Raw genomic sequence first — 25,618 nt, 5'->3', positions numbered from 1 at the left:
CGTTCTTAAGAGGTCTACAAAAATCCTTTGTAGCCCAAGTACTGACCTGGTTCTGAGTCTTACAAATCAATGAAAACTGTACTTCATCTTCTTTTTTTAGAAGTTAAAGATAAGACAAATCAAGATGGCACTGCCTTATAGAAGGCTCTTTTTTGCTTCCTAACTTGGGGATTTTTCTGTTTCAGATTCCACATTTGATGGGGTGACTGACAAGCCAATCTTAGACTGCTGTGCCTGTGGAACTGCCAAGTACAGACTCACGTTCTATGGAAATTGGTCTGAGAAGACACATCCAAAGGACTACCCTCGTAAGTAGAGAGCTACTTTGTGGGTTGAGGGAGTACAGGTTGTCAGAGTTCTGAATGTGAGACAGACAAGCTGAAATGTGTCAGTTCTGCTCACCGTTATCAATTGATACACGAAACGTACATTTCAAGGAAGTAAATTCATTAAGACAGGCAGATGGAGTAGTGATATGCTGTTTGCTTCTTTGCATAGCATTGTTCTGTTTTTAATCTGTGATTTAAAAACTCTCCCTAATAGTCATGCTACTTCTCTTCAGGACAGGCATTTGGTAATCTCAGTCTCCAATTACAATCCATAATTACAAACAGGCCTTTGTGCTGAAAACAGCTGGTAAAGTGACTTGCTCTTGACTCCACATATCAACATCAGCAACATCCTCAGCCACAGCAGGTGACGGCTGGCAATCCGTCAGCCTCTTCCCTACTGGTTCCAGATGCCACCTTTCAATTTCTTCATGACATCATGCTCTGGATAGCCAATATCAATCCATGAGAGAAATCAGGAGACCCCAAAATTGCTAGTTAGGAGTAGATTCATAATCAGGACCTTCTCTATTCCTGTTTCTGAGACAGTTGTCTCAAAAACAAAAATGCCCAACATGATGCCCAGTGCTGCAAGAGAAATAAGTAAATAAATTTTAAAACCATACCATGTGCCAGGCACTCTGTTAAACTCTGGAGATATAAGAGTGAATCAAAAAAGATTCCGTGTAGGTTCTCATTCCACTCAAAGAATAGTCCAGATGTTAATCAAACCATCACACAGAAGGAAGTAAAACGTTTTAACTATGAGTAGTGAACCTACCATGGACCAGGCATTTTTACATATGTAATGTCATTTAATCCTCAAAATAAATTGGTTTTGTGGTTAAGCTCACTGGGGACCAGAGAGATGTCATGATTTGCCCAGAGTCAAATATAAGTGGTGGGTCCAAGTTTCAAACAAGGGTTTGCCAGGCTCTTTGTCTTGCCTTCAGTTTGGGTTGTCTTTAGGCCTGAGCTTACCCGTTCTCTCTGGCTGTGGGGGGCAGAAGGTCCATGTGTGGCACTGAGCAGCTTTTTTTCTGCTCTTTGTCTGTTTTGTTCCTGTGCATTTCACTTTGGAGTTACCACAGCTGGGAAGGCACGGTGGGAATGGCAGAAAGAGATTAAAAAGAGGAATTTGAGCCAAGCTCCAAAGGAAAAGGGAGAAAAAGGGCACATGGTTGGAACTTCAGAAGACCCAAGCCAGACCAGAACCTTCCTAGTCCCCAAACATCCCACCCAGGGGGGACTCCAACATTTCTTGGCAGATCAAGAGCCCTATTGTTTAATTTTACCCACGTACATTCGAGGCTTGGGATCCTAGAAGCCTCTTACTAGTTCAATCCTCTGACTCTGGGATTCAGCCTGATGTGCCTCAGCTGGTGTGGAAGACCTGTGTGAACAAACTTGGACTCTCTGCCTGGAGGAGAAAACCACTTGGAACAAGTATGTTGGAAAAAATGTCCTACAGGCCTCTATCCACTAACCCAGAGGAAATAAAATGTTAGGGGGCCATTACTCATCCTTTGTGATTCTAAGATTTTTTTTTTTTGCCCTTTTCTGTTCTGCCACCATCATTTCCCAGAATTGGTGTGGGGGGGTGGGGTACAAAACCATTGTTTCTGGGTCTTTGGGGCAAATGAAATACAAATCTGCAGAGAATTTCAGTGGAGTTGCTGGAAGTTTCTTCATAAATATAGCAGACGCAAGTTCTAGTTTCCCCAGATTGTTCCACTATCAGATATTACGTTATACTGTCAGATCATATCCTAATTTTCGGTTGGACAATTTCATCACTATGTACAGGATAGCATTTGTCAGATCATACTGCAGTTATTTCTTCAGGAGCCTTGCTTCCCCACCGGACTGAGAAGTCCTCCAGGACAAAAGCCAGGCAGGCTGAGGACCAGGACCAGGCACCAACTTCTGAGCTCAGACTGGCTTTACTATGTCCTGGGAAGCAAGTGTCTAGCCTTCACCTAGTCACGATGGCCAGTACTGAACAGGGACTGTAGGCTGGACTGTCCTTTCCTTGGAGGGAAAGGCGTGAACTTGAACACTCAGAGAACTGGAGACACTTGGAAGAGAACAGGGAAGGTCACCTCAGGACCTTGAAATCTCTGTTCCCCAAAATGATTTCTATCAGTCTTAGGGAGTAGGTAAATTACCTTTTGTTGCTACAGATCCTGTCTTGATAACCAATCCTGTCACCAAACGCAGAGAAGCTTCCCCACACCAGTGCAAACTGAAAGACACCAAATCCCCCTCTTCCTTTGTTAATCAGTCATCCAAAACACCACTTTTTCTGCAGGGATCTTACAACAGTGATTCTCCAGCATTTTATTCCCAGAGCCCCTTTTATCTGCTTAAAAATTACTGAGAACTTCAACATATTTTTGTTTATGTGTGTTCACCATATCAAAAATTGAAACGAATTTTAAAATATTGATTAATTGGTTTAAAAAGTAATATATAGTAAATTATTAATAAACTCATTAGAAGTGACATAAGTAAAACATTTTATGAAAATTACTATGCTGTCCATAAAAAAGAAAGTAAAAAAGCATTGTTTCACATTTCTGCCAGTTTTTTTAAATGACTGGCTTAATAGAAGACTCACGGATTCTCATTCACCTTTGTTTCTGCTTTCAGTCTATTGTGGTATGTTTTTGGTTGAAGTACAGGGAGAAAATTCCACTTCACACAGATACATAACTGGAAATGGGAAGAGTATTTTAATAGCTTTTCCAAACAAATATAAATCATCTTTGATACCATGCCACATACTAAAACCAACTCTACAAATGATGATTTTTAAAGGTCGATTATACTGTGGAATATGAAACTAAGTCAATGGGTTTGTACTGGGTTACACTAAAATGCGTTGCTTACCTTCCACCTTGAATGGAATTTGATAACATCATAGATTGTTATCTGCTTAAAAATTACTGAGAACTTCAACATATTTATTGGTTTATTAAATTATACAGATCATCCAAATGCCGAGACCATTCGTTAAACAATATGAACACTCTCATCTGAAGAGTGTTTAGGTGTTGCAAAGCTATCAAATTCATAGAATGCATTCAGGTTGTCCAAGATTCTGAGTTTTGATTGAAATCTTAAATTTTATCATTGGCAAAAAGTACCCATCAGCTGTTTCCCTTGAAGTGACAGGCACACTTCATTTTTGAGAAAATTTCTGCCTCATTCCCAAGTCTGAATAACCATGACTTGTCTGTCATTTATTCTTTCATGTAAAAATTATGTTTTATTACAGAAAAAGGCAACTATTCCAGCTTGCACCTCAAAGAACACATAAGTGCTTTCATTTGGGACAATAAGAGTACTCCATATACAGCAAAAGTGCTTTTGCATATTTCCCAGTTAGTCACACAGAATAATAAAAAGGTGTGCACTAAAAGGTAGAGATTTAATAAAATTAATCATTTTTATTGTTTCATCAAGGACATTCTTGTGTGAAACTAACTTTTCTGTTGTCTACTGTGAGTCAGTGGCAGTGAAGAAACGTTGAGTGCTGACAGTTCAGGGCCACTACCTTGACCCGTGCTCAGTGCCAGCAGTAATGTCAGCACACTGCAAAAAGCAAATTATGTCTTCATATTACTATGAAAATATTTTTCACCTTTCAGACCCTTAAAAGCATTTTGGGGTCCTCAGGGCTCTGTGAATCACACTTTAAGAACCTCTGTGATAGGGTCAGATAGCAACCTTAAGGTGCTCTTACTTTCTGAGAAACTTGAGATTCATCATGGAGGGTTGAGCAACAGGGAGGGCTGAGCACCACCTGTATTTTCAACCATTTGGTACAGTGGGCCACATCTGCAGGTGATTCTTCTCAATCATGGTACAAAACATTCCTTCCAAATGCGATTTCTGGGGTTCCCTCCATTGGAGTACAGAGCACTCTGCAGGTCCCACCCTGGGGTGGGGGGAGACTAGATGCCGTGAAAGGGAGGTGGGAGAATGGCCTAAATGGCCATTGGCCTTCCTTTTAATGACATAAATCTCTGCTGGCCATCCCGAAATAGTGAGATCCTCTTAATATATTCCCAATCAAGAAGATCTAAAAATCCTTTTTAAGCTTGGATCATATAAGTTTACCTCCTAATTTTGTAATGGGAAAAACAAACAAACAAAAAACGTGAAGCCCAAAGAAATCAGGCTCAGATCACATAGCCAGCAAGGGTCCCCACCAAAATCAGAGCTAAGATCCTGATTTCCTTTTGTCTCCCTCTGGGGGCTGTCATGAGGCAATCTGTCCTCTACAGTAAAATTAAATGTCTTAAACACAAAGCATCTTTTAATAAGGGTTGGCTATACAAACAGGAAACTCAACTGGTACCAAATTCTATACCATACTGAACTGCTGGGCCCACTCTAAAAAGACCTATTCTGTAGAAATCCTAACTAGATGTCAGCAAGAGAAGGACTAGATTGCTGAGCCTGATGGAATTCCTGATTCCTGAAGCACTAAGAAAACTGCAAGCTCCTGCAGCATCTGCTCTAGGCACTCAGTCTAGTTCCCAGGCACAGGAACTAGAGGAGCAGTTGCTTCCCAGGAACAAGGTGACCAGGCACATCAGGATGTCCCAAGGTCTGGAGACATGCCCAGTCTTTGCCACAGAATTGGGAGCTTCCTATCAGCTGCTGACTCTCATTGCATACAACTCCTGGGTTTTTTTTGACAAATGCTTCCATCTCGTAGAAACTCTGTCATCTTCCTAGACAATGGAAGGCATATGACCCCCGGCCTTTCTTGATACAGCATCAGTTTCAATACTGTTTTAAAAGTACATATTGATGAAAAGAATATTTATCCAGAATCCCATTATTATGTTACTTAAAATATTGATATGGCCACTGGGAAATACACTCTACATAATCAAAGTTAATTTTACAATGAAATTCAACCATCTTCTCTGTTGGGTCACTTACCTTTAAAATTTAGTGCATCCAATCACTTGAAAAACCACCGCTTTAACACTTGGCAACTATTTTTATTCCTTTACATATCCATCCACTGACCGAGTTCCTACTTCACATTCAAACATACTGAGTCCTACTTTTTTGCACTTGATTTTCCTTTCATAATCATAATTTATTATGGCAGTTTACTCCAAACCATTTATCCATCTCTTCTTTTATTGACCTTTTAGGTGATGTCAGGTCTTTTGCTAGCTTAGAAAGTACTGCAGTAAAAACTTTGCCTGTAAAGTCTCCTCCAACCTTCCTCTTTTCTTGAAATTATTTCCTTGAAATAATTTCCCAAGAGTAAGTCAGACTGCTGGCTCAAAGGATGTGGGATCTTTTTTTTTTTTTTTTTTTTTTTTTTTTTTACTTGAGATTGCTTGCCGGATTCGTCTCTGAAACATTTGTATTGATTCACCATGTTAACCATAATGAACAAAATATCTATTTCTCAGCATTCAATTTAAGCTTTTCTTGTTTGGATTCAGCCAATTTGATGGTCATAAAAAATTAATCTTATTATTTTAAATTGGTCTTGGTTGAAATTACTAACACACTTGAGTCGTTTTTTTTAATGTTTCTTGTCCTTTGTCTTTAAATCACTAGGGAGGTGGCATGAATCAAAGTCTGATTTTGCTCATTATCTCTCCAGGGCCTTGCTCGTTGTCTGGCACATTGAAGTTCTCAATAAATTGTGTTGCATGAATGCAAGAAGCAGTTTGAAAATGAGTTAAGAAAAGAAAGAATGGAAGGAGATGAGCAATGAAAAGCTACTGAAGAGGTTAGGCCAGGGGAGAGAGAGGGGACCATATATGGCCATCACATGGAGAGCAGATTGGATGGGGTCAGTGGTGTGTGAGAAGGTGGGTTAGGAGGACATTGCCATGAGTCAGCAGTGATGGCCGGGCTTGGACCGTGGTGGTGGAGCTGGTGATGGGGGGGATAGTAAATGGGCCTCTCTGTCAGCAGCAGATTTTGTCATGGATTAGATGCGGAGGAGTAAGGGAGAGAGAGAAGCATCAAAGCTGATAAGCCACGTGTCTGGCTTAGAAATGGAGGTGCCTTTCCTTTTTAAAATATTCCTCAGTATTATTGTCTTTCTATTTTTACAAATGATTTTTGAAATCATGTCATCAAGCTTGTAAAGGATCCTGTCAGAATGTTAAGTGGAGTTGCATTAAATCCAAAAATTGCCTTGGGAATAATTGTTAGCTTAATAATATTTAGCTTGCTTAGTTTCTTCTCATTTATGAATAAAACCAACCATTTGTGGGCTTCCTTAGTACAGAGCCTAGAACAGTGATAACATGTGACTGACTATAGGCTTCCTTTCCCCATCTAACTTCACTATCCCCAAGCCACCTCCTTCTGTCCCTCCCTGTGGAGGCTGCAGGTGGGCAGTCCTCTTCCAGAGCCACAACTTCTGTCCAGCTACCCTCTCTTCCAGCTGCAGCTCTCCTTCCTGATTCCTGTAGGGAAACATTTCAAGTTTAATGGTGCTGTTTTAGGCAGCTTTTTCATTGCTGTGACTAAAGGACCCAACCAGCACAATTTTAGGGAAGGAAAAGTTTATTTGGGTGCTCAAGGTTTCAGAGGTCTCAATCCAGAGACAGCAGGCTCCATTCCTTGGAGCTCAAGGTGAGGCTGGACAAACATCATGGCAGAGGAGTGTGGCAAACTCACATGATGATAAGAAAGGAGAGAGGGAGAGAGAGAGAGAGAGAGAGAGAGAGAGAGAGAGAGAGAGAGAGAGATCTCCCCACAGGCCAGATATAAATATATATCCCTAGCTGGGGATATAGCTCAGTTGGTAGAGTGCTTGCCTTGCATGCACAAGGCCCTGGGTTCAATCCCCAGCACCACAAAAAAAAAAAAAAAAACAAATATATATCCCAGTGACTGACCTCATCCAGCCACACCCCACCAGCCTTCAGTTACCACTTGGTTAATCCCATCAGGTGATCAATTCACTGATTTAGTTAAGGCTCTCGTAACCCCATCATTTCTCCTCCAAACCCTCTCGCATTATCTCACAGGTGAACTTTCGGGGGACACCTCACATCCAAACCATAACAGGTGCTCACCCCCCCCTGAGAGCTCCACCTTCCTTTCTGCTTTCCTTGAACCCTGCCGTGCCCTTTTAAATTGTCCCTTCACCAGTCTATCCTCTCTTGCCCCATTTGATGATGCCGTCTGTTTCCTGTGGGACAGCAATGCCCCACGTTTTCAGGAATTGATTCTTAGACTCTGTGTGTGCGAACCCTGGGCACTGGCGGCTCCAGGGTTCCTCTAGGGTTATGCTTGCCTGCAGTACTGCCACCTTCTCTGACCCACTCACCTCACTCTCCCCGACCGCTCCAATGCTGCTTTCCCAGGACCTGGAGACATCCACATGGGCTGTCTTTTCTCTGGATCTGTGGCTAAACTCAGATGCCAACTCAGTTCCCATTCCCACGTCTTCTAAATCCCCTCTCCCTTTACCAACCTGGGTTCTCCTCTCACCCAGAACATTCACAAGAGCCTTGCTCTGGGCAGGACACCTCAGTACTTGCTTGTTAGGCAGGTGTTTTCTAGACTTTTACCTAAAAGGAGACTCTTTAAGAATGGGGAATGCATTTGCATGGATCATGTTCCCTGCTTTAAAAATATATGCAATTTCTGTAAAAACTAAAACTTGAATAAATTATAATTTTTCATACATGATTCTCTTTCTCCCATGAAAGCTGTACAGTTTCTTTCTTATACATCCCTCATGAAGTTAATGCCTTGGACTACTTTGTGTTTGTTATTATTATGAATGAGCTTTCCAGTTTTCATTATGTTTTCTGACAGGTTATAATTAGTAGAGAAGAATGTTATTGATCATTATTAACTTTTATTGTACCTGTATGCTTTTTCCTTAATGCCTCTACCCAAGATTTCTCAGATTACATAAGTAATCAATCATAATTTGCCTGTAATGGGTTTGTCTTTTTATTTTTTTCTGATTACTCTTCTGTTATTTCTACGGTCTCCCTCTTACTCATTGACAAGAACCTCCTATACAATTTTAAATCATAATGGTAAAAATGGACAGACTTGCTTCACTTCTGTTTGTATTTACAATGCCTTTAATATCTCTTAATTACAGTGTTGACTATTGGCTTCGAGTATGTTAAATATAGATGCCTTCTTTGCATTTTTTTAATAGATTTCGGAGTTTTCAAATGCCATTTTGGCACTTATTGATATGAACATATAATTGTTACTATTTAGTCTCTTGTGAGTATTATAATTACTAGTTTTCCATTTGCTAGACTACTCTGTGATGAATCTGACTTAATTATGATGTTTTATTCCCTTTAGTATACATGCATAATCAGCATCTTCCAATATTACGTGCTTGTGACAAGACATTATATTAATTTTTGCATACATTTTCTCCATATTTTTCTTTAGCCCCATGAGATGAATACTATGTTCTCTGTTTACAGAAGAAGAAACTGAGTCCCAAGAAGGTTAGCAATGAGCAAATTTGTGAGAGAAGCAAGCTTTGAATCAGGTCTATCTGACCTTCCTACGGGGTCTCCCCTTTGAAGTGGTCACAGGCCTGTCTTATCTCTAAATTCTTCACATCTACATGTAAGAATGAAATAGGTGTATATTTTCTGAGTTTTTTTCCTCCATGCTGGGGATTGAACCCAAAGGTGTTCTATCACTGAGCTACACCCCTAGCCCTTTTATTTTTTTTTATCTCAAGACAGGGTCTCTCTAAGTTTCAAACTTGAAATCCTCCTGCCTCAACCTCCTAAATAGATCAGATTACAGGCACGTGCCCCCATAGCCAACTTAATTTTTTAATTTTTCTTTCTACTCTTATTTGACTTTAGTCTCAAGACCATGGAATAAATTGGTTAGTTGTTCCCTACCCACCTGTATTCATTACAGATTCCCTGAAGGCGTTATCCACACTCAGCCCTCCTGTCCTCACCAGCAGCCTCTTCCCGTTTTTTCATTAACTCTTGGTACCTACAGGCTTTTTTGTGTTTGTTTTAGAATTTCTTTCCTTAAAAAAATCATCTTTTTAATTCAGGTTTTCATAGTCTTTAGTATATGACCATAGAGCATAGTGAAATCATTCTCCTTTCTTTTCTGACTACATTTACAAGAGTTAACTCTGTCAACTAAGTTTCAGTAGTTGGTTAAATAATGCTCTTGGTATCCCTTTCCTAATATGTATCTATCTGCTTTTCTATATCCCAATCTTTTCTATTCCTTTTGGACTGTCCTTTGGTTCCTTTGGTAAATTTTTATATTGTTTATTTTCATATTGATTTTCCTGCTTTTTAAATCATCATTGTTTTTATTAATAATAGAGACACTTAGGGCTGGGAAGCTGCTTCTTTGTTGAGCCCTGAGTTTTTCCCAGAGATTTTCATACGTGTTCTCATTTCCTTTGTTCCACAGAGTGCCTGTGTGCACTTTATCTTTTCAACATACCTATTTATTGGCAAAGTATTATAAAAATCCCAAGCAATCAGAGTTTGTTTATTTGTTTGTTTGTCAACTGTTGTTGTTCTTAATTTTGTTTCATCATTTTGTCTGGATTAGAGAGTACAGTGTGTGTAATTTCTGCTTTGTTGTGTTTACTGAGGATTTTTTTTTTTAATAACCTAGTGGAGATTTACTTTAGGAAGCCTTTTCTCTTATTCCATCTCAGGTGCCAAGGGATATTTTGTTCACTTCATGACGCATGAGCATCATTGGTCCATGCAAAGCCCCTCTGGTTTTATTTGGTTTTTTGTTTTATTCCATTTATCCCACGGTTATTGTGATTATTGTCATACTATAATTTTTCTGCCATCTTATTTTATGTTTTCTGATTATACGATCTTTTTTTTTTAACTCTTTTCTTTAAAGTGCCTAAATTAAGTCTGCTTCTGCTGGTTTAAAAATAATCTGATTCATTTTTTGTGTTCTTATGGGAGTCGCCTTTAGCATAAGACACATGCCCATATCTGTTCATCTCTGTGGATTTCATCAGTGTGTTAACAGCAACATCTTCTCCTAAATAAAATTAGTACTTTGCATGCTCTCAAATTCCCCTGGTCTCTACCATCCCTCTACTCAAATGCGTACTTCATTTTGATTGGCTTTTATTTGTTGATTGTTATGGATAATTTTTTTCTCTTTTCTTTCGTCTTTCTTTTCTCCACAACCACAAATTTTGCTATAGCCTTGATCACGCCTTGCTTTTTAGCATTCCTCTTATTTGAGTTTTTCTTGTAAGAATGTGCTGACAATAAATCTTCCCCAGGCAAACCCCCTTCAGCTTTATACAACTAAGAATATTTGTATTATGTTCTTACGTTTAAATGACATATAGCTGGACATGAGACCTAGGTTCAAAACCATTTCCTTTTATATTATAAAACATCATATTCTGATATCCAGCTCTTTGAGTCCAATATCAGTATGCTTCTGGTTTCTTTCAAGTCGTCTCTTCTCTGTGCTTTCCCATTTTTTCTACCTGTTTGTCTCCTTAACAGTCTTACTTTTCACTATTAATGTGACTGGGCATGAATATTTTTTTTTCTTTTTACAAAAAAATGGTTTTCTGTTTTATAGGTCCTTTCAGTATGAAGCTATTCCTCTTCTTTTAATTCTGGGAGAGTTGGGGATTTTTTTGAGGTTCAAATATTTCCTTTCCTCTTCTTTTCTCTCTTTCTGGGCCTCCAGCTACTCAGATATGAAATCTACTCATCTCTTCAAAACACATAGGTCCTACTTCATGTGTTCTTTCCTTTAGGAGGGTCCTCAATTTGGTCCCCCAGATCTCTCATTCTTTCTTTAGTGTTAACCATCCTGCTTTTATCCCAACTACTGTGCTGTTTATTTCAACCCCTGAGAGGGATTTGCCATAACCTTTTATTTTTTAATAACTTCTAATCCTGTAGGGAACTCTGATTATCCTTCACCCAGATTCTGCAATTGTTAGCATTTTACCACGTTTGCTTCACCATTTCTCTCTCCACATAGTTCTGTGTGTTTCACCTCCATGTGTCAACTCTTGCAAATAAGTGGCAGACATGTGCCTGCCACGTTACATCAGCACTTCCATGTGTATTTCCTAAGAAAGACGTTCTTTTATAAAATCATGTTATGCTTAAAAGTAACATGATAACATACTAGAATCTATGTATGTTTTCTCAAAATACACAAATTGTATTCTCTACAACAATATGTTAATATTAATAATAATGTTCTCTACAACAATTCTGTACAGTATCAATTGATATAATCCACATATGCAATTTTAAATGTTCTAGTAACCACATTTAAAAAGTAAAAAGAAGCAAGTCAAATTTGGCACATGCCTGTGATCCCAGCTACTCAGGAGACTGAGGCAGGAGGATGGCTAGTTTGAGGACAGCCTGGGCAACTTAGAGAGACTCTGTCTTGATAAAATTAAAAAGAGCTGGGAGAAATAACTCAGTGGTAAGTACTTCTCTAGCCTACAAGAGGCCCTTGGATCCATTCCACAGTATCATACATATACACGCATGCAAATTTTAATGTTCTATTTTATTTAATCCAATATATCCAAAATAGTATCATTTCAACATTAACATGAAAATATATTATTTATATTGTGTATTCTTTTTTAATGTAAAGACTCAGTCTATAGTTTACATTTACAGGACATCTCCATTCAGACTCACTACATTTTAATCACTCAGTGGCCACACGATTGGCGATCATATTACACAGCACAACTGTAGCAAAGAAAAGATCGGATCTGGTCCAAGAACCAATCTGGTATCATACCCTACATTTTTTTGTCATGTCTCTTTAGCCTCCTTTAGTCTGGAACAGTTCCTTAATCTTTCTTAACTTTCATGTTATTGACATTTCTGAAGAGTACCAGACAGTTATTTTACAGACCTTTATTCAATTTGGGGTTGTCTCATGTTTTCATATGATTAGATTCAGGTTGTGCATCTTTGGCAGGGATTTCATAGCCATTAGGAATGTTCGTTTAACTCCTAAATTGCATTTGGTTCTTTTTCTCTACTTCTGGTGTTTGCTTCAGATTACTAATATCTTCTTGTCTTTGAGGATATAGATTGTGTTTGTGTTAAATTTTTGGTCTATCTGCTGCAGTAAGCGGCTTGGCATTCAGTTGTAGTCCTGGGGATCTACTTCTGTGGCAGGTGACCTTGTGTTTCTCTGGTGACATAACTATGCCTGGCAGTGTATGGTGGGGAAGGGGCAAATCTGGGGTGGCATCTTTTCTGGTGTCTTCAAAGAAAGGGAAAGAGATAAGGCCATGGAAGAGAGGCTGAGACATCACATCACTGTCACGGACATTTCTGTATGCTTCTATCCTATGCATGACTTCTCCAGTTAGGGATTCATTCCGATACCCAGAGCAAAGCAGGCTGAAGAAGAATCTTCAAGATTTCCTTGGTTCTAACCCCCAGCCCTGCATTTTTGGAGGGGAAGGGATGGAGAAGCATATACCCAATAAAAAGGGGCACTTCTCCTCCCCTTCTCTTCTGTGGAGGAATTTGGGCTGCCTGGATATCACTTTGGCTGTAGAATAAAAATAGAGCTGGCCAGGTCCTGCAGATATCCGAGTTGTAGGACCGGCACTGACCCTCCCTTGGCAATGTCAGAGAAGAGAAATAGAAGAACTATAACAATCCCCACAACCCATCCTCCCACCACTGGACCAGAGGAAAGAGGAGACTTGCCACTCCTCTCTCCATCTCCTCCTGGCTCAGGCCACCTCCACCCTATCCCCACAGGGTAGGTCAGGATCCCTTTTGACCTCACCTTTATTTCAGTATCTCTGTTAGAGCCTTGGATCTATGCTTCCTACCATTTCTGAAATTTCCCAGGCTAAATTAAGAACATGAGGAGCATATGTTAATTCACCATCTCATGAGGAACCAGCAATAAAATGTCAGGGTTTTGTTGTTGTTGTATAATCTACCTAATTTTGACAATATCTGCACTTTCTGCTGTATTATAGTATATTCAATTATGTTTTTAATTCTATTGCTTCATTCTCCTCTCTGTTTATCACATCCTGATGATAGAGTATTAATACCCTGTTCTAAAGGTGTATACTTATTAATTTCTCTTTGATTTTTAACCGTGATTGCTTTCTATTTGTTGCTGTCCTTAGGCCTGATAGATTAAATATCATCATGTTCTCATTAACTCCAGCTTTTATCATCACGTAGTTAACAAATCAGCTCGCTTTAATAACTTGTGCCTTAAATTCCACCTCTTCTGAAATCTCAATTTTTTTTCTCTTTAATATAACTTTTAAGTGTTTTTTCAGACTTATTTTTTGATCTATTTAATCTTGTTTTAATCTATTTTTATTCTACAATTCTCCTAACCCCCAACTCCTTTCTCAAACATTTTTTTTTCTCTGTTATTATCCTTATTTATTTAGGCTCCCTAAACTTTTTAAAGATTTCCTAGTAAATTACTGCATTGATTCATTTGGAAGCATTCTTTTTGCTTTTGTGTTTGATTTGGTTTGGCTTTCCAAATAGTTTAAATTTATGCTCAGAGTGATCCTGTCCCTTTCAGGTTAGGTCATTCTACTTTTTACCTCTCGATTGTTATAGTTAATTTGTTTTGGTCCTAGATTTTCTTTGGTATAATGGAAACAATACCTTGGTTTTATTTGGTTATTTTTAATTTCCTTGGGCACTGGTCTTTTTAGTTCAATTAGCTGTCAGCTTAAAATAACCAGGGACTTGGGGGTAGGGGGTCTAAATTGGTGGTGAAGAGCTTGCCCCAGCATTACCTAAATGAAAACAAATAAATTAAGCATAGATTTTTATTTCGAGTATATCTATACCCCCGTGCCTTATTAGAACACAGCACCTCTGATTCACTTTATGGAAAGCTTTCCTGTTCTTGGTTTTCCTCAACTTTTCCCACTGCCTTGTCCACTGAGTTGATTTGCTGCTCAGCTTACTTGTTTTAATCCATTTTTATTCTACAATTCTCCTAACCCCCAACTCCTTTCTCAAACATTTTTTCCCTCTGATATTCTTCTTCTTTCTTTCTTTCTTCCAAAGACACTAATTCAGGATTTCTTACTGTCTTTAACAGTATCATCTTTTCTCAGGTTTGTCTTTTAAGATCAGAACTTTTTTTTGTGGGAGACACTTCTCATCCATTAGTGGGTGATTCTATTTCTTATGACTGAAAATTTTTGAAAGTATTTGCTTTTGGGTAATAACTGAGCTGAATTTAAAATCCAAGTTTTATAGCTTTTTACTCTAATATTTGGACATGGTTTTCCATTACAATGAAAGAAAATGGTCTCTTTTTTTAACCTTGTGACCATATTCCCCACCTGAAATCTGCAGCCTACCTCCTTGCAGAATGCTTTATTTCTTTTGTAGTTAAAATATTTGGTGATATATATTGATCTCAGTTATTTTAAGTGGATCTTAAATAGAACTCTATTTATGCCTCTACTTTATTTAGTGGCATTTTTCTCCTAGTGGGTCTTTTCCTCCCCTTTCACTTTGTGTTCTTTATGGTTGGCTCATTCATTCCACAGATCCATTCACAGCTTCTATTGTGTCCTGAACCGATACTCAGGCCACCCTTTCTCTTTCTTCGGGAACCCTTATCTCTCCCAGAGTGCTCCATGCTTTGTATCCATCTTCTGCTTCCTTTCTTTCCACACTCTGCAGATTTTCCCTGTGCCTTTTCTCTTCCTCTGTTTAGTTTCTGATGGCATCCAGTACCATAATTTACCTACATTCATTGATTACTCTTTCCTGCCCCTTCCTCCCATAGGAGCTCTTCTGAAACAGGCATAAATGTCTTTCTTACACAATTGTAAATCCTGCTCTGATTTTTGTTTCATTTCATGGTTTACTGATTCCACACTCCTGTGCGCTTCCCACCCTGCACCCAGGCTCCCGATGCATTTCCGTCTCTCATTCTGCCCAACATTTTTAATAGTTCAAAATCACATTTTCCCTTTTACTCATTCTGCCTTCAGTTTGTCATGATGATATGACTGCTCCTTCTGAAACCTTTGCTTCACACTATTTTATTGGCATTTTAATGGACCTTGAAATTGGAAGGGTCAGAGCCTCTCATTCTGCCTTTCTCCTGAAAGTCCCAAAACTATTTATTGAGCCTCTCCTTCCTTAAATGAGATGCACCTACATTGGAATGACCATTCAGAATTATGTAAAGTATTGCTTTTCTTCTATCAAGGTAGAGTCCCCATGACCACTGAGAGGGGTAAGTTAATTTATTGATAACTTGCTCACCATTTACTCCTGCTGCCTGGCAGTTTAAAAAGCTCATGCTTCCTGCATCTCATTTCTGCAGCTTAAATAGTCACCTGTTTTGAACTGATTTCAGGAGGAAGAAAGATTGGATTCATTGGCAAGTCATGGATCAGTTATTATGTAGGCTCTAATGCTACCAATTTCCCTAGAAAAATGGATGTGATTAACATTTACTTTTGACACCGACCCAGGCATTTTTCATTTACTATTTTCTTCGAACCTGTTTGCCAGTACCTGGGTTGTAATTCCAAGAAATGCAGACTTTAATAAGAAAGATTTAACTTTCCCTTTACGCAAAAAACATTCAAAATACCCAAAAGCCTTATAAAAATCACAGGAGGGGGAATATACAAAGTTCACTGAACAACAGCATTCTATATGGTTACCCAGGAATTTGCACACAAAACTCTGTTAAAATGGAAAGCATTTATGTACTTAAGTTTTCCAAACACCGAATTGAAAAATGCACCCTCAAGAATTGTTTATGCCAAGAAGAGCCAACTATTTATAATTACAAGTAGAGTTTCTGCAAAGGTCTATGCCAGCCACTACGGTCCTGGCAAACATCCCTCCAAATTTGCAAGAACTCTACTGTTTTGGGTTGGAAGTGAAGCATGAGTCCAAAGAAATACTTGCCACTTTTTCCTAGCCTCTTAAATTCAGAGTGCAAGAACAAACATAGAAGAGGACAAAGGGGATAGGAAATCTCAGCACCGGCAGCCCTGCCTTATTTTTAGTGAAAAGGATTAATACAGGGCAGCCCTGCAGAAAAGCTGATGGCCTGTGATCAGGGAGTGGGATAGTTGTAATCCCTTTACCATACCACTGAGTTGATTGATTAAATTGAAAGTTAGGAGCTAAATGCCCTGTGAGCATTGTGGAACCTTCCAACTCTGTGCATATTCATGTGGTCCTAATGACCTTCCATGGGAGGGAAAAGTATATACTACCTGCAGGGAACACATGAAACTAGGCTTGGGAGGAAGCGAAACTTTTTCACAACCACCAGCAAGAGTTTAATTAAACTCTAACATTACAAGCTTGCCTGAATTTAAGAGGAAAATGTACCTTGTTTTCCCCGCACATGGAGCTTCCCAGGGTCTTGTGGCTCAAGTAGAAAGAACAATGGAAAGCAGAAGGCTTTCTCTCCACATCTGGCTCCTTGAGATGGGGCTAAGAGGTTTTCTGCAGGGCTTTGCTGGCAGGGGTCAGTTAGTGTTTACAGATGTGAGTGGCTTTCAGTCATTGAATGCAAATTGCTTTTGCTTTTGTTGCACACACTCTGGGAAAACCAAAAGGAAGGAATAATGGTCCTTTATCCGCCCACCCACATTGAGATTCAGGACACAGTCTTTTCAGGTTTTTTGGGTCCCTAAGCAACCTTTGAAGAAAGCTGTACTTCTGTCTGACTGTCCCTTCTTCAAGCTTCATGGATGCCTTTGGCTTTGCTTTTCAAGTTTTTGGTTCCATCTTTTGCCCATTGAATTTTTTTCTGGTGAACACTTCTTGCATTCTGACCTGAGAGACTACCCAGCTCCTGGGCTAATTCTGTCTCCCTTTTAAACTTTGATCTGTATACCAAAGGCAAACTGATCAGTAAAAATGAAAGAGGACAAGCTTTTAATGTGGAGGCTAAAAGCCAGGAAAAGTAAGCTGAGGCAGGGAGGTGGCGGAGAGCAGGATCTTGCTGGAAGGCTGAATTTCAACACTAAATGTCAGGACACTGGGACAGCTGAAAGGGGGCAACACTGAAGCGAGGGGCTGGAATCTAGGGTTCTCTTGTCTCAACAACAACAATGAGTGGCCAGTGGTCAGTGCTGTCTTGAGAGACAAGAAGGGCCACGTATAATCCAGATGATCATGGACTAATGTGGGAGTCAGGTCTATCTTGGAGTCTTGAGTCTGAGACTTATTAGAGGGCCTTGTGAAAATTACTTTGCCTCTCTGTAACTCAGTTTCCTCATCACAAAGCAGCGATATGTAAAACACTTACCTCATGAAGCTGTGTTAAGGACAAGCCAGGTTCAAAGCTAACTACCATTTTTCCAGATGTAGCACTGACTGAACTCCCTGAGCTCCAGGTTCCTGTCAGCAAAGCCAAACGTGCATCATTGTGTTATTACAGGGTTATGTAAGTTAATATTCTCAGCCCTTAGAACAGGCTTGGCATATACTGTGAGCTCACACAGTGTTAGTCATTACTATTTTAAAATGAGATAATGCATAAATGGTTTCTAGCTCAATACCAGACACACAGCAAGTGATGTGTCCGCTATGGATATAATATGCTTATTTCTAACCTTGTCACTAATTCTCAACCTTTAAATAAGGATTTAGCTCTGGTCTCGTGTTGATATCTTGGACAAAATCTCCTCCTCTGTTGGGCTTGTGTGATCAGGTGAGAACTTGCTCAAGTTCCAGTCTGGCTTCTGGATTTCCTCCACAACCCAAATGGAGAGAGGGCTGAGTTCCAGATGCAGTTTATCATCCTTAACTTTATAAATTTAAATTGAAAGACATTCTATAAAAGATCTTGTCATAGAAGACCTAGCCTGTAATGAGGAAAGACAGTTTGTATTTGTGGCTTATTGCTCATCAGAAAGGAATTTAATAGCAAATATAATATACATTGCACAACCACCTGGGCAAACACATAGAACTAGTCATCTAACTCAATTATAAGAAAGTAGTTACTGACTTGTCTGTTTATAAATAAGGGAAGTAAATGGAGTTTGGAATCCATGTGTTCTCTGATTTCTGTTGGCTGACCCAGTTTTACTTGGTTTCTCTCCCTTTCTTCCCTCAACCCCTAAGAACATGTGAGCCATTCTTGGGTGGGACCTACTTCTAAGTGTGCTCAGAGCTGAGAGACAACCAATTAGAGAAAAGGCACAGCTGGGGTGAGGTTAGGGAAACTGACCTGAGAAGTGGAGTCACACAGCTACTACTCTCTGGATGGCCAGGTCTTATTGGGTCGTCTTCTTTTTTTCTTTCTTTCCTTTTTTTTTTTTTTTTGGTACTGGATGGAACCCAGCGACACACTTTACAACTGAGCCACATCCCCATAACGTTTTTATATTTTATTTAGAGTCAGGGTCTCACTAAGTTGCTTACAGCCTTGCAAAGTTGCTGAGGCTGGCTTCGAAATCACAATCCTCCGCCTCAGCCTCCCGAGCTGCTGGGATGACAGGTGTGTACCACGGTGCCCAGCTCACTTGGCCTTATTTCACCCTGTGAGACATTTGCTTCTTCAAGGGGGCCCTCGCTGGTATTCCACACTGGGCTGGGTCCAGGCTTTTGTGCACTTCTAACTATTTATTGTTAAGTACAGCTGCTGCAGGTTTCCCGAGGGTTATGTTCCTGAGGATAGCCATAAAATTGAAAGCTTACGAAATTCAAGATTAATCCTGAAAAAGGATTAAGACTGCTCTTTAGTACCAATTACGAAGTGGTACAGCTGTGCCCCCAAACCATAAGCACAGCTTAAAACATACTCACTCACCAGTTTTAAAGGGAATGATTCTTTGGAGGAAGAAAATTTGCATTGTTTTACATTTTGGACAGGGAGAGGCTTTATTAATATTTTTCAATTTCTTTTTATATGTCTTTATTAATATTTTTATATATTTCTATGTTCTATGTTTCACAGCTATATAAAATGAAGCTGCTCTGTTATTACTTGCTTAATTAAATTAACCAGCTTCTCCACTAAAGGATAATTTCCAAGAATTATCACTACTCTTTGTTCATGGCAATACACCCAGTGCCTAGAGAAATGTCTGGTACATGGTAGACACTCAAGAAACCTGGGAGGGGGTGAAGATCATAGAAACTGATACCTTCTAAGAATCTGAAAAGAGGAGCAACAGTCTTTTCTCCATAAGTAGGAAGAACAGGCAAACTTTCCATCTCAAAGATGGAGAAGAGAGTCACCTCCTCCTCTGGGTACCATTAGTGTTATGGTTTAGATACAAGTTGTGGCCCCAAAGCCCCTGTGCTAATGCAGAGGGTGAAATAATCAGATTATGAGAGCTGTACACTATTCAGTGGATTAATCCATTTGATGGATTAATAATTCAAATGGATTTCTGGGAGGTAACGTAGACAGATGGGGCATGGCTGGAGGAAGTAGGTTACTGGGAGGCATACCCTTGGGTATTGCATATTTTGTCTCTGGCTCTTCACATTCTCTCTCTCTCTCTCTCTCTCTCTCTCTCTCTCTCTCTCTCTCTCTCCCTGCTTCCTGGCTGCCACAAGTTGAGCTCCTCTCTCAATGCCCTGCCACCAAGATATTCTGCCCCACTTCAGGTCCAGATCAATGGAGTTGGCCAACTTGGATGGAACTTATAAAAGCCATGCACGAAAATATACTTTCCCTCCTCTATGTTGTTCTGATCAAGATTCTGGTCACAGTGGCAGAATCCTAACTAATATAATTAGCAGCCTGTCCACTCCTACATCACAGCAGAGATCCTAATTAGCAGTTCTTTATCATGTTTCCTGCAGTAGACTATTATTTCCCTAAAGACAGCAGCCATGTCTTGCTCATGACTAGAATCCCAGCCTATATAAAACAGAATAGATACCTGTGACAAACAGATAGATGAGAGATGAAAGGGTGGAAGGATGAGCTGGGTTTCTGGGGCCCACTCCATCTCTTATAATAATATTATAAGGACAGGATCTAAACCCTCTTTAAAAACCTACCTTAGTGAAATGTATCCTGCTTCCTTTTCATTTATAAAATGTGGAAATCTCTCTCATATTATTCTCAACCCTGGATCCTGCAATTGTAATTAGCATCTTCAAGATAATACGTAGAAATAGCACTGAACAGACTCCTTATATAATGCACACATCATTTTCCTTACTCTCCATTTCCCGTGTCCTCTTTGCTCTTTTTCCTGTCTTCTATAATGGTTTTAGGGCTGACTCCAGAGAACAGCATGAGAGTCAGTGGAGACCATCCATATACCACTAGCCCTAGCACCAGACCTAATGCAGGATTGATGCTGAGTATGTGTTACTGCAAAAAAGTCTTTATTTTTAAGAAAAGACTCTAAGTACTTAAAACAATTGTAAAAAGAGGGAATGTGTATTTTCTAAAAATCTTAATAAGGTTACTCGCATCATATACACAAAACTCTGCTGAAGCTAACAACATTTATGTGCTTAAGTTTTCCAAACAATGAGTTGAAAATATACCCTGAAGAATTGTTTATGCCAAATAAGGCTGACTATTCACGATCATGACTGGAATTGCTGCATGCTTTGTGCCAGCCACTTAATTCCTGCCAAACATCCTCCCAATTTGCAAGGATCCTTGGGTTTTGGCTTGGAAATAAAGTAATGAAAGACTCCTTTGACCCTACTTATGTGGGTCTTATTCTTCATTAGTACTTAGGCGATACTGATTAGAGCAACATCTTTTAACTCTTTTTTTGAAATGCTTATTTGGGTTGACAAAGTGACGTGAGTTTTCAACCAACCAGCATGGAAACAAGTTAATGGAGTTGCAAGGTCAGTTTGGATTCTAAATACACATGGCTCCCACTATCTTTTGTGCCAGAGGCACCGAGAGCCCAGAGAGAATGTCACTCAGATATTTCCATCAGCCAAAACAAGAAAACAGTTTCCCATCCTGGTGGTGGCTAGGCCAAAACTTGCAGAGTAAAAAGAAACAATCAAAAAGCTGGCAACCAAGGTGTTGGATGGATCAAGGTCTTAATCACAGCTACTAGAAATTAGGTGCTTGGAAAATAACTCACAAAAATAGTGTTAGAAGGAGGTAAAAGTGAGGTTGCTTCTTTTCTAAGAAAACACCAAATGTCCCATGACACTCTTCCAGCAGGAGGGCCCCAAGGCTCCAGACACCCTGAAGGCCGTAGGGACCCTTGAGTGAGAGAACTCTGTGAAGACTTCAGCAGCAGCATCTGGAGCCAGGATCCCAGAGCTCACAGAGCGTAGGGCCAAGGCCCAGGACGAGGAATGGATCCCTGTCACCAAGTGGGCCACTTGCTCAAGGACATGAAAATCAAGTACTTGGAAGAGATCTGTCTCTTCTCCCTGCCCATCAAGGAGTCTGAGAACATTGATTTTTTTCCCAGGGGCAGCCCTCAAGGATGGGGTTTTAAAGATTGCAGCAGTGCAAAAGCAGATCTGCTCTGGCCAGCAAACCAGGTTGAAGGCATCTGTTGCCATCAGGGACAACAGTGGCCATATTGGCCTGAGTTTTTAAGTGTTCCAAGCCACCACCATCCAAGGACCATCATCCTGGCAAAGCGTTCCATTGTCCCTGTGCAGAGAAGCTATTGGGGGAACAAGATGGGCAAGCTGTACACCATCCCCTACAAGGTGACAGGTTGCTAGGGCTCTGTGCAGGCATGTCTCATCTCACCCCAGAGGTGCTGGCATCATCTCTGCCCTGTGCCCAAGAAGCACTGCCGATGGTTGGTGCTGACCAGCGCCACACCTCAGCCAGGGGCTGCACTCCACCCTGGGCAACTTCACCAAGGCCCCCTTTCATGCCATCTCCAAGACCTCCAGACCCCCATCTCTGGAAAGAGACCATGTTCACCAGCTCTCCCTGTCAGGAATTCACCGAGCATCTAGTAAAAGCTCACATTAGAGTCTCCATGGGAAGGACCCCATCTCCAATTGTGGCTATGAGGTCAGGTTTTTCTACAAGGAAAATTAATGTGAATTAATTAAGCCTGTGTTTAAAAAAAAATAAAAATAAAAATGTGAGTCAGCTGAAGACACTTCAGACTCAGTCCAGCCCCCGGGTTCCAGAAGCAGCAATTTTCCTTGTTTGGAAGAATTTCACAAAAGGTTAGCAACTCAGTACCTTCCCAATTCTGACACAGCCACCACATCCAAAGGTTAATTAAGCAGAACTCAGCAGACAGACTGAATCCTGCTTCTACTGTTTGCTGCTCGTGAAACATTAGGCCAGAGGGTTAGCCTCTCTGTGCCTCGCTCGGGTTTCTCAGGTATAAACAGGGATAATAACAACACTGTCTTCATAGGACCAATGTGAGGATAAAATTAATTCATCTAGGCACAGAGCTCAGAAGGGTACCTTGTACACATTAAGGGTTAGAATGGTTAGCTACAGGTATAACTCATCTTTTATGACCTATTTCTTGCTTTGAACTCCAGTTCTCCCAATTGGGTCTCAATCTTCATGCATTCCTTGATTCTGTGATATTTAGGGACTGCCTACTGTCCAGCGGACCTTGTCCTCTGCATTGCCTTTTTCCATAGGGACCTATGTGGGAGCCCCATCTTTGCCCATCAAAGAATGAGGTCCTTTCCTTGCTTCTTCCAATCCTTCCTCACCCTAGAATTTTGCCTCTTAGAGCTGCCAGACCTGCCTGATGCTGGCGTCTCCTGATGCCATCTGCTCTGACTCCTTGGTCTCTCCTAGCACCAGGGCTCCTTGGCGTGCCTCCCCACCCCCACCCCCATCTTTCCATCTAGCCCTTAAGTTCAGCCGCCTGGTCTGGATTTGATTCTGATAGCACCCTTGAAATTTGTTCCATCAGTAAATAAATTATTCAATCTTTTCTTTCCCTCTAAGGGAGAACTAGGAAGCCAAACCTTATCAAGTCAGAGGAATTCCTGCTGCCTCCTTATGGCAATAATTTAATCTCTAATATGCTTTAACAAAAAAAAAAAAACACCCAAGGAAATATTCTTATAATCATAAACTATCCCTCTTCATCAAGAGAAAACATATCTCTCCTGCCTAGAATTACATTAACATTACTCTTCCATTCCACCAGGGCTCCAGGGACCAGTAGGCCACCAGCTGCCACCTTGAGCTGCAGGTCTCAGGAAGTTGGAACAGGGAATTTTCCATCCTGATTGTTGCCTTCACAGTAGTCTCAGCTGCCAGCTCAGAGTGGTGGGTGTAGGTCTGAGCCAACTTTTGTGTTCTTAAATAATAACTCTAGGATTCTGTCCTCCTTAGCTACAGAGCCCTAGACAATTAGCCAACTTTCCTGGGAGCACCTGCTGTGGATAGGCCTTTAGAAGACAAGTTATATCCCTATGTACTTTTAAAAATCTTGGAGGGAAGCTAAAATTCAAGGCAAAGGTGATAAAGTTCTGAGGTTCTCAAGCAGAAGGCCACAGAGCTCAGAAGGGGCAGAAATTCAGGATTGAGTTACATCACCCTGGATTAAAACAGAAATTCTCTGACAAGTTCCTCTGGGTTCACTGGTACTTAGCCTACTCCAGCCTAATCTCTCACCCTGCATAACTCTGTTCCAGTCCCCCATAGGTTCCCAGACATCCCCTGGTCTTTCTGCTCTCCAGGCCTGAACACAGGCTGTTTCTCGTGTTTGCTGAACTCCCTTGCCCAGGCTGATTGCTGGCCAGCCTTTGGTCCCCAGTATAATCCCAAATGCCTTGAGAAACCTCTTCCCTCCCTCATCCGCATCAGCGATCTTCCTCTTCTCGGTTCCGTGGCTATTCCATCACGAAACTTTCCAGGCTGCATTGTGAACACCCATTCTCAAGTTTAATTTCCTTAATATACTGAGAGATCCTCACAGGGAGGGACCTTGTCTGCTTTGTCTCCGAATCCCCACAGCCATGTTTATACAGCACTTAGAGCATGACCCGTGACTGGTGAGTGAGTGTGGAATTAAGATGAACCAAACTTTCTCCCTCTACCAGGGGGCCTCTCTGATGAGTAACATCCCAGGACAAAAATACTAATAATTCCAGGCTAATGGCTCCAGGCAGGTACTCCTGGCCCAGCATACCTGACTTCTGATCTTTAACCTCTGACCTCCCACTTGCACCTCTTCAAGTTTACAGCTCATCGCTGTCGTTCCCCATCCCCATTACATGAGGATCAAGTTCCTGGTTTCCATCCAGTACAGCTCAAGCCAGGGTGGCCAGGAGCAAGGCTTGAGAGACCAGGAAAGAAAAGTAACTCAGCCTCTACCTTCACTTTCTCTTTTTTAAAAGAGATCATTTTATAGAAATATAACAAATATACAGAGAAGTGAGGAAATCACTAGCACACAGTTCAAACATTCACATGAACACACTCAAGTTACCAGGACAAAAATCAGAAAATGACTAGGACCCCCAAAAGCTTCCTTTGTATCTCATTCTAGTCCAACTTCTCCCAAAAGATAACCAAACCATCTTGATTTCTAGTATAGATTAATTTTTTCATAACAAATGGAATTTTATAGTGTGTACCCATTTGTGTCTGGCTTCTTTCATTTAACTCTATAACTGCATGTTGCATGGTTGCATGTGATTTGGGTTTGTTCCTTCTCATAGCTGTCTAATATGCCACTGCATGAATACAACATCTTATTTATTCATTCTATGAATAAATCCATGATAGCTATGGGTCCATTAGGGATGCACCTTTAAGTAGTTTTCCAATTTGAGTTTTATTATGAACAGTGCTGCTATATGCATTCATGTATGTGTCTTTTGGTGAATTATGTATACATTTCTGTTAGTCGTTTACTGGATGGGCAATTTCTGGGTCATAAGTGTCCCAGCTTTAGTAGATATTGCTAAACAATTTTTCACAGTAAGATAGAGCTTAATCTAGGTAATTGCCAATACTTGATATTGTTGGGTTTTTTTTTAACTACCTGGTACATGTGTAGAAATAGTACATTGTGATTTTAATTTTAACTTTTTTGATTTTTGCTTAGTGGACTGTCATTAGCTACTTAGACAATGTGTTTATCCAGGTCTCCAGATCAGTTTTTTCTATTTTGTTGTCTGCCTTTTTCTTACTGAGTTGTATGAGTTCCTTATATAGTTCTTTATACAGTCTTTATGACTATATGAGTTGTATGAGTTCTTTATATGGTTCTTTGTACAGTCCTTTGTCAATTATGTGTATTCCAAATATCTTCCAATCTGTGGCTTGCCTTTTGGCTTTTGTAATCGTTTGATGAACAGAGGTTTTAATTCTAACGTAGTCCA

General features: G+C 40.3%; 1 protein-coding gene and 1 pseudogene across 1 annotated transcript in view; both read left to right on the top strand.

The window, feature by feature from the left end:
* Positions 1 to 25,618, top strand: part of Spon1 (spondin 1) — a 259,445-nt gene that overhangs the window by 113,247 nt on the left and 120,580 nt on the right. Inside the window, exon 5 of the mRNA XM_026395892.2 lies at positions 186 to 308. Within this exon, the coding sequence (XP_026251677.2) occupies positions 186 to 308 (123 nt within the window). The remainder of the gene's footprint in view (positions 1 to 185; positions 309 to 25,618) is intronic.
* LOC113187832 (small ribosomal subunit protein uS5 pseudogene) lies at positions 19,762 to 22,353 on the top strand (annotated as a pseudogene).

This window comes from Urocitellus parryii, chromosome 4 (genome assembly GCF_045843805.1).
Source record: "Urocitellus parryii isolate mUroPar1 chromosome 4, mUroPar1.hap1, whole genome shotgun sequence".
Lineage (NCBI taxonomy): Eukaryota > Metazoa > Chordata > Mammalia > Rodentia > Sciuridae > Urocitellus > Urocitellus parryii.
The sequence above is the reverse complement of the archived record's forward strand: the minus strand, read 5'-3'. Positions and strand labels throughout refer to the sequence as shown.